Consider the following 13,369-nt stretch of genomic DNA (forward strand, 5'->3'; position numbering starts at 1 on the left):
AAAGGTTTTGCTTTTACTTTCTTTTTCCCTGAGATGCAAATGAAATGTCGCAGAAAATGCGGTGAGACCAGAAGCTGCCTGCAGCCGGCGAATGTCGCCCAGCGGTGTCTGAACGCCTGCGACACTTGTCTGCTGAGCCCAGATCCGCAGCTGCCGCTTTATCTGCTCTGGGACATGAAAGTCGCAGGCCGGCTTCATGGCGCTATTATCAGCGGCGAGCAGAGAGGGGCCCCGGATAATGGAGCTGTGGGGGCCCCTCATTAGCATCAGCCCTAATCCTCCGAGCTAATCCGCTTTATCAGCGCCGAAAGTGCCCCCTGTGCGACAAGTCTGCCCCTCCCCCAGATCGCGGCCGGATAATCGCATCATCTGATTTGCACTTTCACAAAGGGCCGGGAGCTCTTGTAGGAAGAAGAGACAAATGAGCGCCTTTATCGCGGACATCACCCGGGCAGGTGCGACAAGGCGCTGCGACACTTGGAGGCCGCACACATCGGGGTAATAATGACTCTTTATTGACAAAATATTGACAGGTCATCATCATACTTCTCGGAAGTGTCACCACAACACACAGACGTCTGTACAATCCGCGACACCTCTGCGCCATTTACACGTCCTCCGGCAGCAGTGTGCGGAGCAGGTCCGCGGATCCACATATACTCCAGCGTCTCCGCCCGGCGGGGGGCCCCGGGGGCCACTCCTGTCCATCGCCGGCCCCAGTATACAAAAGTGTCCTGAAAAGTGCCGAATGTCGCAATGTTAATCGTCCGATGTGACGTCGATCTCCTCGGGGCTGGCCTGCTTGGTGGCGATCCTCCAGCGGTTGATGTGGTGGGTGCCCTTCTTCTTCTGGGAAGAGTCCGAGCCTTCCTCCTCCAGCTTCTGCCGCTTGAACTTCGTCCTCCGGTTCTGGAACCAAACTTTTACCTGCAAGACACAAAAGGCGGGAATAAGCCTCAGATCACACCTGCGGCAGCCCTGCGTTTTCTGTGCGAGTCCTAATACATATCCGACTGACACAGTAATGCCCCCTATATCCCCCTCACTGCTATACTGCCCCCTTTATACCTCCTCACTGCTATACTGCCCCCTATATCCCCCTCACTGCTATACTGCCCCCTATATCCCCCTCACTGCTATACTGCCCCCCATATACCTCCTCACTGCTATACTGCCCCCTATATCCCCCCTCACTGCTATACTGCCCCCTATATCCCCCCTCACTGCTATACTGCCCCCCATATACCTCCTCACTGCTATACTGCCCCCTATATCCCCCCTCACTGCTATACTGCCCCCCATATCCCTCTCACTGCTATACTGCCCCCTATATCCCCCTCACTGCTATACTGCCCCCCATATCCCCCTCACTGCTATACTGCCCCCTATATACCCCCTCACTGCTATACTGACCCCTATATACCCCTCACTGCTATACTGCCCCCTATATACCCCCTCACTGCTATACTGCCCCCTATATACCTCCTCACTGCTATACTGCCACCTATATCCCCCTCACTGCTATACTGCCCCCTATATCCCCCTCACTGCTATACTGCCACCTATATACCTCCTCACTGCTATACTGCCCCCTATATCCCCCTCACTGCTATACTGCCCCCTATATCCCCCTCACTGCTATTCTGCCACCTATATCCCCCCTTACTGCTATACTGCCCCCCATATACCTCCTCACTGCTATACTGCCCCCTATATACCTCCTCACTGCTATACTGCCCCCTATATACCTCCTCACTGCTATACTGCCCCCCATATACCTCCTCACTGCTATACTGCCACCTATATCCCCCTCACTGCTATACTGCCCCCTATATACCTCCTCACTGCTATACTGCCCCCTATATCCCCCTCACTGCTTTACTGCCCCCTATATACCTCCTCACTGCTATACTGCCCCTATATACCTCCTCACTGCTATACTGCCCCCTATATACCTCCTCACTGCTATACTGCCCCCTATATACCTCCTCACTGCTATACTGCCCCCCATATACCTCCTCACTGCTATACTGCCCCCTATATACCTCCTCACTGCTATACTGCCCCCCATATACCTCCTCACTGCTATACTGCCCCCTATATTCCCCTCACTGCTATACTGCCCCCTATATCCCCCTCACTGCTTTACTGCCCCCTATATACCTCCTCACTGATATACTGCCCCACATATCCCCCTCACTGCTATGCTGCGCCATATATACCTCCTCACTGCTATACTGCCCCCTATATACCTCCTCACTGCTATACTGCCCCCTATATACCCCTCACTGCTATACTGCCCCCATATACCTCCTCACTGCTATACTGCCCCCTATATACCCCCTCACTGCTATACTGACCCCTATATACCTCCTCACTGCTATACTGCCCCCTATATACCTCCTCATTGCTATACTGCCCCCTATATACCCCCTCACTGCTATACTGCCCCTATATACCCCCTCACTGCTATACTGCCACCTATATACCTCCTCATTGCTATACTGCCCCCTATATACCTCCTCACTGCTATACTGCCCCCTATATACCCCCTCACTGCTATACTGCCCCCTATATACCCCCTCACTGCTATACTGCCCCCTATATACCCCCTCACTGCTATACTGCCCCCTATATACCCCCTCACTGCTATACTGCCCCCTATATACCCCCTCACTGCTATACTGCCCCCTATATACCCCCTCACTGCTATACTGACCCCTATATACCTCCTCACTGCTATACTGCCCCCTATATACCTCCTCACTGCTATACTGCCCCCTATATACCCCCTCACTGCTATACTGCCCCCTATATACCCCCTCACTGCTATACTGCCCCTATATACCTCCTCACTGCTATACTGCCCCCTATATACCCCCTCACTGCTATACTGCCCCCTATATACCCCCTCACTGCTATACTGCCCCCTATATACCCCCTCATTGCTATACTGACCCCTATATACCTCCTCACTGCTATACTGCCCCCTATATACCCCATCACTGCTATACTGACCCCTATATACCCCCTCACTGCTATACTGCCCCCTATATACCTCCTCACTGCTATACTGCCCCCTATATACCCCCTCACTGCTATACTGCCCCCTATATACCCCCTCACTGCTATACTGCCCCCTATATACCCCCTCACTGCTATACTGCCCCCTATATACCTCCTCACTGCTATACTGCCCCCTATATACCCCCTCACTGCTATACTGCCCCCTATATACCCCCTCACTGCTATACTGCCACCTATATACCCCCTCACTGCTATACTGACCCCTATATACCTCCTCACTGCTATACTGCCCCCTATATACCCCCTCACTGCTATACTGACCCCTATATACCCCCTCACTGCTATACTGCCCCCTATATACCCCCTCACTGCTATACTGCCCCCTATATACCCCCTCACTGCTATACTGCCCCCTATATACCTCCTCACTGCTATACTGCCCCCTATATACCTCCTCACTGCTATACTGCCCCCTATATACCCCTCACTGCTATACTGCCCCCTATATACCCCTCACTGCTATACTGCCCCCTATATACCTCCTCACTGCTATACTGCCCCTATATACCTCCTCACTGCTATACTGCCCCCTATATACCTCCTCACTGCTGGACCAATGCAACAGACAACTAATATCCTGACAACGAAATGGAAAGACGCCCTTAGAAGTTCTGTTATGGTGTCGGACAGGGGTTCACATAAGATATCACAGTTTTTTTACTGCATAGATGACATCGATCCCCTTGGATGTTAAAGAGAATGGGCGTGAGAGCCTCAGAGAAGTGCCCAAAATGTAGGGGAGAGAACGCAGACCTAATGCACTGTTTTTGGAGACTCCCCAGATTGTTTAGATAGAAAGAAATAGCTGAGATTGTATTCGTACGTTTGGAGGTTCATGTGTTTGACGACCCAGTAGTTTGTATATTAGGGGCAACCGAACATCTGAAGTTAAATAAAGAGACACCATTGGTTTTGGGTGAAGTACTTTTCCAAGCTAGACTCCTTATATTAAGGAAATGGGTAAAGGAAGATCCCCCGACAGTGGGACGGTGGCGAGAAGCAGTTGTCAACTTGATCAAAGTGGAACGGGTTACTGAATGCTATATCAAAAAATCTAAAAAACTTGATGAAATATGGAAAAAATGGCTATATTAGGGCTGGAAGTTACTCTTGTGTTTTTTGTTTTTTTTCCCCCCGTCCCTCTCCCTCTCCCTCGGGGCGGTGGGTGGGTATTAGGGGTAAAACAGGAAAAAAGAAAAAAAAGTTATAATAATATTTATTAATTTGTAATATGGATTTTCTTATTGTTGAATTTTCATGATCCGTGTATAAATGTATATGTTTTTATAAAATCGAAATAAAGAGAATAAAAAAAAATATATATATATAAAATATCCTGACAACTTATAACAATTGACAAACAAGGTAATTGTCAACCAACAACACGGAACTGACAACTAATTTCATTGATCAACTGACGACTCCGTCTCCTCCTCTCATTATTATTATTGTGATTTAGGATTATTTTATAGTAATTATTTGCATCATTCGGTCTCCTCCTCCTCCTTTCATTATTACAGTCTTTCCTCTGGATATCAGATTCCCTCCCTGTTGGGTGTAGTAGTAACGACGGGTGATTTCCCTCCTCAGATAGAATTCGAGCAGCGTCCGCCCTCATCTTCCTCTCCATCTATGTTTTGTGGGCGGCTCTGGAGGGTAATACATTTCCACTTCTGGAGCCCTTACTGCTTGGATATCGGACGGGCCCCTCTCTTCTGCAGCTGCTATTACAGTGGACACCCAGTGAGGGCCACTTACCGCCGCCCTCCAAACACTGTCATGCCAGGACGATACACAGAAACAGACTGGTCCGTCACTCACTCCCGCCGGGTCACACAGTGAATTAGATTAGTGACAAGTGCAAATTCTCCGGCCAACACCTCCCGCTCCTAAATGCGACCAATATCTAGAGAAACCACATAAAATTAGCGCCAGCGCCCAACACCCGCCATCCCTCTGCTTCCAAATATTGTTCTCCATCTCCAAAGCTCATGACACCGCTCTGCAGTAATCACTACAACTCTGCTACATAACTGCACCTTCTATAAACATACTGCAACCCTCATACACTCACTGCACCTTCTGTAAACCTACTGCAACCCTCATACACTCACTGCACCTTCTGTAAACCTACTGCAACCCTTATACACTCACTGCACCTTCTGAAAAACTTACTACAACCCTTATACACTCACTGCACCTTCTGAAAAACTTACTACAACCCTAATACATTAACTGCACCTTCTGTAAACCTACTGCAAACCTCATACACTCACTGCATCTTCTGTAAACCTACTGCAACTCTCATACTCTCACTGCACCTTATGTAAACTTACTGCAACCCTTATGCACTCACTGTACCTTCTGTAAACTTACTGCAAACCTCCTACATTCACTGCACCTTCTGTAAACTTACTGCAACTCTCATACACTCACGGCACTTTTTGTAAACTTACTGCAACTCTCATACACTCACTGCACCTTCTGTAAACTTACTGCAACTCTCAGACACTCACTGCACCTTCTGTAAACCTACTGCAACCCTCATACACTCACTACACGTTCTGTAAACTTACTGCAACCCTCATAAACTCACTGCACCTTCTGTAAACTTACTGCAACCCTCCTACATTCACTGCACCTTCTGTAAACCTACTGCAATCCTCATACACTCACTGCACCTTCTGTGAACTTACTGCAACCCTCCTACATTCACTGCACGTTCTGTAAACTTACTTCAACTCCGATACACTCAATGCACCTTCTGTAAGCTTACTGCAACCCTCATACACTCACTGCACCTTCTGTAAACCTACTGCAACCCTTATACACTCACTGCACCTTCTATAAACTTACTGCAACCCTAATACATTAACTGCACCTTCTGTAAACCTACTGCAACCCTCATACACTCACTGCACGTTCTGTAAACTTACTGCAAACCTCCTACATTCACTGCACCTTCTGTAAACTTATTGCAACCCTCATACACTCACTGCACCTTCTGTAAACTTACTGCAACTGTCATACACTAACTGCACCTTCTGTAAACCTACTGCAACCCTCATACACTCACTGAACCTTCTGTAAACTTATTGCAACCCTCCTACATTAACTGCACCTTCTGTAATCCTACTGCAACCCTCATACACTCACTGCACCTTCTGGAAACTTACTGCAACCCTCATAAACTCACTGCACCTTCTGTAAACTTACTGCAACCCTCCTACATTTACTGCACCTTCTGTAATCCTACTGCAATCCTCATACACCCACTGCACCTTCTGTGAACTTACTGCAACCCTCCTACATTCACTGCACCTTCTGTAAACTTACTTCAACTCCGATACACTCAATGCACCTTCTGTAAGCTTACTGCAACCCTCATACACTCACTGCACCTTCTGTAAACCTACTGCAACCCTTATACACTCACTGCACCTTCTGAAAAACTTACTGCAACCCTAACACATTAACTGCACCTTCTGTAAACCTATTGCAACTCTCATACACTCACGGCACTTTTTGTAAACTTACTGCAACTCTCAGACACTCACAGCACCTTCTGTAAACCTACTGCAACCCTCATACACTCACTGCACGTTCTGTAAACTTACTGCAACCCTCATAAACTCACTTCACCTTCTGTAAACTTACTGCAACCCTCCTACATTCACTGCACCTTCTGTAAACCTACTGCAATCCTCATACACTCACTGCACCTTCTGTGAACTTACTGCAACCCTCCTACATTCACTGCACGTTCTGTAAACTTACTTCAACTCCGATACACTCAATGCACCTTCTGTAAGCTTACTGCAACCCTCATAAACTCACTGCACCTTCTGTAAACCTACTGCAACCCTTATATACTCACTGCACCTTCTATAAACTTACTGCAACCCTAATACATTAACTGCACCTTCTGTAAACTTACCGCAACTGTCATACACTAACTGCACCTTCTGTAAACCTACTGCAACCCTCATACACTCACTGCACCTTCTGTAAACTTATTGCAACCCTCCTACATTAACTGCACCTTCTGTAATCCTACTGCAACCCTCATACACTTACTGCACCTTCTGTAAATTTACTGCAACCCTCATAAACTCACTGCACCTTCTGTAAACTTACTGCAACCCTCCTACATTCACTGCACCTTCTGTAAACCTACTGCAATCCTCATACACAAACTGCACCTTTTGTGAACTTACTGCAACCCTCCTACATTCACTGCACCTTCTGTAAACTTACTTCAACTCCGATACACTCAATGCACCTTCTGTAAGCTTACTGCAACCCTCATACAATCACTGCACCTTCTGTAAACCTACTGCAACCCTTATACACTCACTGCACCTTCTGAAAAACTTACTGCAACCCTAATACATTAACTGCACCTTCTGTAAACCTATTGCAACCCTCATACATTCACTGCACGTTCTGAAAACTTACTGCAATCCTCCTACATTCACTGCACCTTCTGTAAACCTACAGCAAACCTCATACACTGACTGCATCTTCTGTAAACCTACTGAAACTCTCATACTCTCACTGCACCTTCCGTAAACTTACTACAACCCTCCTACATTCACTGCACCTTCTGTAACCTTACTACAACCCTCCTACATTCACTGCACCTTCTGTAAACTTACTGCAACTCTCAGACACTCACTGCACCTTATGTAAACTTACTGCAGCCCTCATACACTCACTGTACATTTTGTAAACTTACAACCCTCCTACATTCACTGCACTTTCTGTAAACTTACTGCAACCCTCATACACTCACTGCACCTTCTGTAAACTTACTTCAACTCCTATACATTCAATGCACCTTCTGTAAGCTTACTGCAACTCTCATACACTCACTGAACTTTCTGTAAATTTATTGTTACTCTCATACACTCTCTAAACCTTCTGTAAACTTACTGCAACCCTCATACACTCACTGCACCTTCTATAAACTTAGTGAAAGTCTCATACACTCACTGCACCTTCTGTAAACTTACTTCAACTCCTATACACTGACTGCACCTTCTGTAAACTTACTGCAACCCTCATACACTCACTGTACCTTCTGTAAACTTACAACCCTCCTACATTCACTGCACCTTCTGTAAACTTACTGCAACCCTCATACACTCACTGCACCTTCTGTAAACTTACTTCAACTCCTATACATTCAATGCACCTTCTGTAAGCTTACTGCAACTCTCATACACTCACTGAACTTTCTGTAAATTTACTGTAACTCTCATACACTCACTAAACCTTCTGTAAACTTACTGCAACCCTCATACACTCACTGCACCTTCTATAAACTTAGTGAAAGTCTCATACACTCACTGCACCTTCTGTAAACTTACTTCAACTCCTATACACTCACTGCACCGTCTGTAAACTTACTGCAACCCTCATACACTCACTGTACCTTCTGTAAACTTACAACCCTCCTACATTCACTGCACCTTATGTAAACTTACTGCAACCCTCCTACATTCACTGTATCTTCTGTAAAATTACTGCAACTCTCAGACACTCACTGCACCTTCTGTAAACCTACTGCAACCCTCATACACTCACTGCACCTTCTGTAAACGTACTTCAACTCCTATACACTTAATGCACCTTCTGTAAACTTACTGCAACTCTCATACACTCACTGAACTTTCTGTAAATTTACTGTAACTCTCATACACTCACTAAACCTTCTGTAAACTTACTGCAACCCTCATACACTCACTTCACCTTCTATAAACTTAGTGAAAGTCTCATACACTCACTGCACCTTCTATAATCTTACTGCAACCCTCCTGCATTCACTGCACCTTCTGTAAACTTTCTGCAAACCTCATACACTCACTGCACCTTATATAAACTTAGTGCAACTCTCATACACTCACTGCACCTTCTATAAACTTACTGCAACTCTCATACACTCACTGCACCTTCTATAAACTTACTGCAACTTTCATACACTCACTGCACCTTCTGAAAAATTACTGAAACTCTCATACACTCACTGCACCTTCTGTAAACCTACTGCAACCCTCCTACATTCACTTCACCTTCTTTAAACTTACTGCAACCCTCATACACTCACTGTGCCTTCTTTAAACTTACTGCAACTCTAATATACTCACTGCACCTTCTGTAAACTTACTGCAACCCTCAAACTCACTGCACCTTGTGTAAGCTTACTAAAACCCTCATACACTCACTGCACATCTATAAACCTACTGCAACCCTCATACACTTATTGCACCTTCTGTAAACTTACTGCAACCCTCCTACATTAACTGCGCCTTCTGGAAACCTACTGCAACCCCTTATATACTCACTGCACCTTCTGTAAATTTACTTCAACTCCTATACACTCATAGCACCTTCTGTAAGCTTACTGCAACCCCCATACACTCACTGCACTTTCTGTAAATTTACTGTAACTCTCATACACTCACTGCACCTTCTAAAAACATACTGCAACTCTCATACACTCACTGCACCTTCTGTAAACTTACTGCAACCCTCATTCACTCACTGCATCTTCTGTAAACTTACTGCAACCCTCCTACATTCACTGCACCTTCTGTAAACCTACTGCAACCCTCATTCACTCACTGCATCTTCTGTAAACTTAATGAAACCCTCATACACTCACTGCACATTTTGTAAACTTACTGCAACCCTCATATACTCAATGTACCTTCTGTAAACTTACTGAAACCCTCATACTATTATTGCAACTCTCATACACTCATTGCACCTTTGTAAACTTACTTCAACTCCTATACACTCACTGCAACTCTCATTCACTCATTGCACCTTGTGTAAACTTACTTTAAAGAGGACCTTTCACTTCTCCTGACATGCTTGTTTTAATAGCTTCATGCATTCCCCATGTAATAACAATTCTGGAGCATCTATTCTTATGGTCTATGTTGTACCATTCTTTTATTACTCCTGCTAGATGTTAGGAATGAATTGCTAGCAGTCTGTAGTAAGGGTACAGAGGGGTGAAAACTAGTTATGGGTGTGTACCTGCACAGACTCACTCTATCCAATCAGTCCTGCCAATTTCAAACAGGTACCCCCCCCCCCCCCATTTGTTACTACCCCTTTGTACTGTTACTGCAGACTGCTAGCAATTCATTCATAACTTCTAGTAGCTATTAAAACAGACATGTCAGGAGTAGTAAAAGGTTCTCTTTCACACCCATGCACTCTCTGCACCTTGTGTAAACTTACTGAAACTCATATACACTTACTGCACCTTCTGTAAACTTACTGCAACCCTCATACACTCACTGCACCTTCTGTAAACTTACTGCAACCCTCATACACTCACTGCACCTTCTGTAAACTTACTGCAATTCTCACACTCAATGCATATTCTGTAAACTCACTGCAACTCTCATACACTCACTGCACCTTCTGTTAATATACTCCAATTCCTATACACTCTCTGCATCTTCTGTAAACGTACTGCAACTCTCATTCACTTACTGCACCATCTGCAAACTTACTGCAACTCTCATACACTCACTGCACCTTCTGTTAATATACTTCTACTCCTATACACTCACTGCACCTTCTGTAAACTTACTGTAACTCTCATACACTAACGGCACCTTCTGTAAACTTACTGCAACTCTTATATAATCACTGCACTTTTTGCAAACTTACTGCAACTTTTATTCTTTCACTGCACATTCTGTAAACTTACTGCAACTCTGCTATTTAACGGCACCTTCTGTAAACATACTGCAACTCTTATACACTCACTGCACCTTCTGTAAACTTACTGCAAATGTCATTCACTCATTGCACCTTCTGTAAACTTACTGCAACTCATACTCTCTGCACCTTCTGTAAAGTTTCTTTAACTCTACTACACTAACTGCACCGTCTGTAAACTTACTGCAACTCTCATATAATCACTGCACTTTCTGTAAACTTACTGCAACTCTCTTTCACTCACTGCACCTTCTTTAAACTTACTGCAACTCTCATACACTTGCTGCACATTCTGTAAACTTACTGCAACTCTCATACACTCACTACACTTTTTGTAAACTTACCACAACTCTCATTCTCTCACTGCATCTTCTGTAAACTCACTGCAACTCTCATACACTCACTGCACCTTCTGTTAATATACTCCAATTCCTATACACTCTCTGCATCTTCTGTAATTGTACTGTAACTCTCATTCACTTACTGCACCATCTGCAAACTTACTGCAACTCTTATACACTCACTGCACCTTCTGTTAATATACTTCTACTCCTATACACTCACTGCACCTTCTGTAAACTTACTGTAACTCTCATACACTCACTGCACCTTCTGTAAACTTACTGTAACTCTCATACACTAACTGCACCTTCTGTTAATATACTTCTACTCCTATACACTCACTGCACCTTCTGTAAACTTACTGTAACTCTCATACACTAACTGCACCTTCTGTAAACTTACTGTAACTCTCATACACTAACTGCACCTTCTGTAAACTTACTGTAACTCATACTCACTGCACCTTCTGTAAAGTTTCTTTAACTCTCATACACTCACTGCACCTTCTGTTAACTTACTGCAACCCTGATACACTTACTGCACCTTTTATAAGTTTACTGTAATTCTCATACACTCACTGCACCTTCTGTAAACTTAATGCAACTTTCATTCACTCATTGCACCTTCTGTAAAGTTACTTCAACTCCTATACACTCACTGCACCTTCTATAAGCGTACTGTAATCCTCATACACTCACTGCACATTCTGTAAACTGGCCCAAGAGGAGGACCAATAATACAATACTGCAGCTGACAACCAGGCCCAGTAGAGGAGGACGATAATAAAAATATAATACTGCAGCTGACAACCAGGAAGAGGAAGATAATAATAGTATAATACTGCAGCTGACAACCAGGCCCAGGAGGAATAAAATAATAATAAAATACTGAAGCTGACAATCAGGTCCAGGAGGAGGAGGAAGTTAACATTAATATTATATTGCAGCTGACAACCAGTCCCAGGCGGAGGAGGAACATAACAATAGTATAATACTGCAGCTGACAACCAGGCCCAGGAGGAGGAGGAAGATAATACAATACTGAAGCTGACAATTAGGCCCAGGAGGAAGATAATAAAATACTAGCACTGTATTAATCATAATACTGTATTATTAATGCTAATAATACAGACTCAGGGGTCAGTACCAAGCCGTGTGCCTAGGCTCGAGGGTTACTACAGGCTGTGTGCCCAGGCTCGGGAATCAGTACCAGGCCATGTGCCAGGGCTCAGGGGTTAGTACCAGGCTGTGTGCCCAGGTTCGAGGGTCAGTACCAGGTCTTGTGCCCAGGTTTGAGGGTCAGTACCAGGTCTTGTGGTCAGGTTTGAGGGTCAGTACCAGGTCTTGTGCCCAGGTTTGAGGGTCAGTACCAGGTCTTGTAGTCAGGCTCGGGAATCAGTACCTGCGTCTCTGTGAGGCTCAGGCTGTGCGCCAGCTGCTTCCTCTCTGCGCCGACCACATAGTGGTTCTTCTCAAAGGCGTGCTCCAGCCGCAGTAACTGGGACGGGGAGAAGGCAGTTCGGATCCGCTTGGGTTTTCGGGCCAAAGCATTGTGCAATAGGAAGCTCTCTGCACTTGTGTCATTACCTGTGGAGAGAGCAGTGAGCAGGCTCAGCCGGGGCAGAATCCAGCAGCACACACCCCCCTCGACCCTGGCATCAGTCACACACCCCACTATATATATATATACACACCTTACTATATATAACTGTATACACACCACCAACTATATATATATATATAGTACAGACCAAAAGTTTGGACACACCTTCTCATTCAAAGAGTTTTCTTTATTTTCATGACTATGAAGGCATCAAAACTATGAATTAACACATGTGGAATTATATACACAAGAAACAAGTGTGAAACAACTGAAAATATGTCATATTCTAGGTTCTTCAAAGTAGCCACCTTTTGCTTTGATTACTGCTTTGCACACTCTTGGCATTCTCTTGATGAGCTTCAAGAGGTAGTCCCCTGAAATGGTCTTCCAACAGTCTTGAAGGAGTTCCCAGAGATGCTTAGCACTTGTTGGCCCTTTTGCCTTCACTCTGCGGTCCAGCTCACCCCAAACCATCTCGATTGGGTTCAGGTCCGGTGACTGTGGAGGCCAGGTCATCTGGCGCAGCACCCCATCACTCTCCTTCATGGTCAAATAGCCCTTACTTTCAAAGTTTTCCCAATTTTTCGGCTGACTG

At 45.1% G+C, this 13,369-nt stretch overlaps 1 protein-coding gene across 1 annotated transcript in view; it reads right to left on the reverse strand.

Moving 5' to 3' along the window:
* Positions 1–554: 554 nt before the first annotated feature.
* EMX2 (empty spiracles homeobox 2) overlaps positions 555–13,369 on the reverse strand; it is a 71,952-nt gene continuing 59,137 nt past the window's right edge. The window contains exons 2-3 of the mRNA XM_040435668.1: positions 12,574–12,758; positions 555–927 (exon numbers count right to left, since the gene is read on the reverse strand). Of these exons, the coding sequence (XP_040291602.1) occupies positions 760–927; positions 12,574–12,758 (353 nt within the window). The 3' untranslated portion in view covers positions 555–759. The remainder of the gene's footprint in view (positions 928–12,573; positions 12,759–13,369) is intronic.

The sequence above is a fragment of the Bufo bufo genome, chromosome 6 (genome assembly GCF_905171765.1).
Source record: "Bufo bufo chromosome 6, aBufBuf1.1, whole genome shotgun sequence".
NCBI lineage: Eukaryota > Metazoa > Chordata > Amphibia > Anura > Bufonidae > Bufo > Bufo bufo.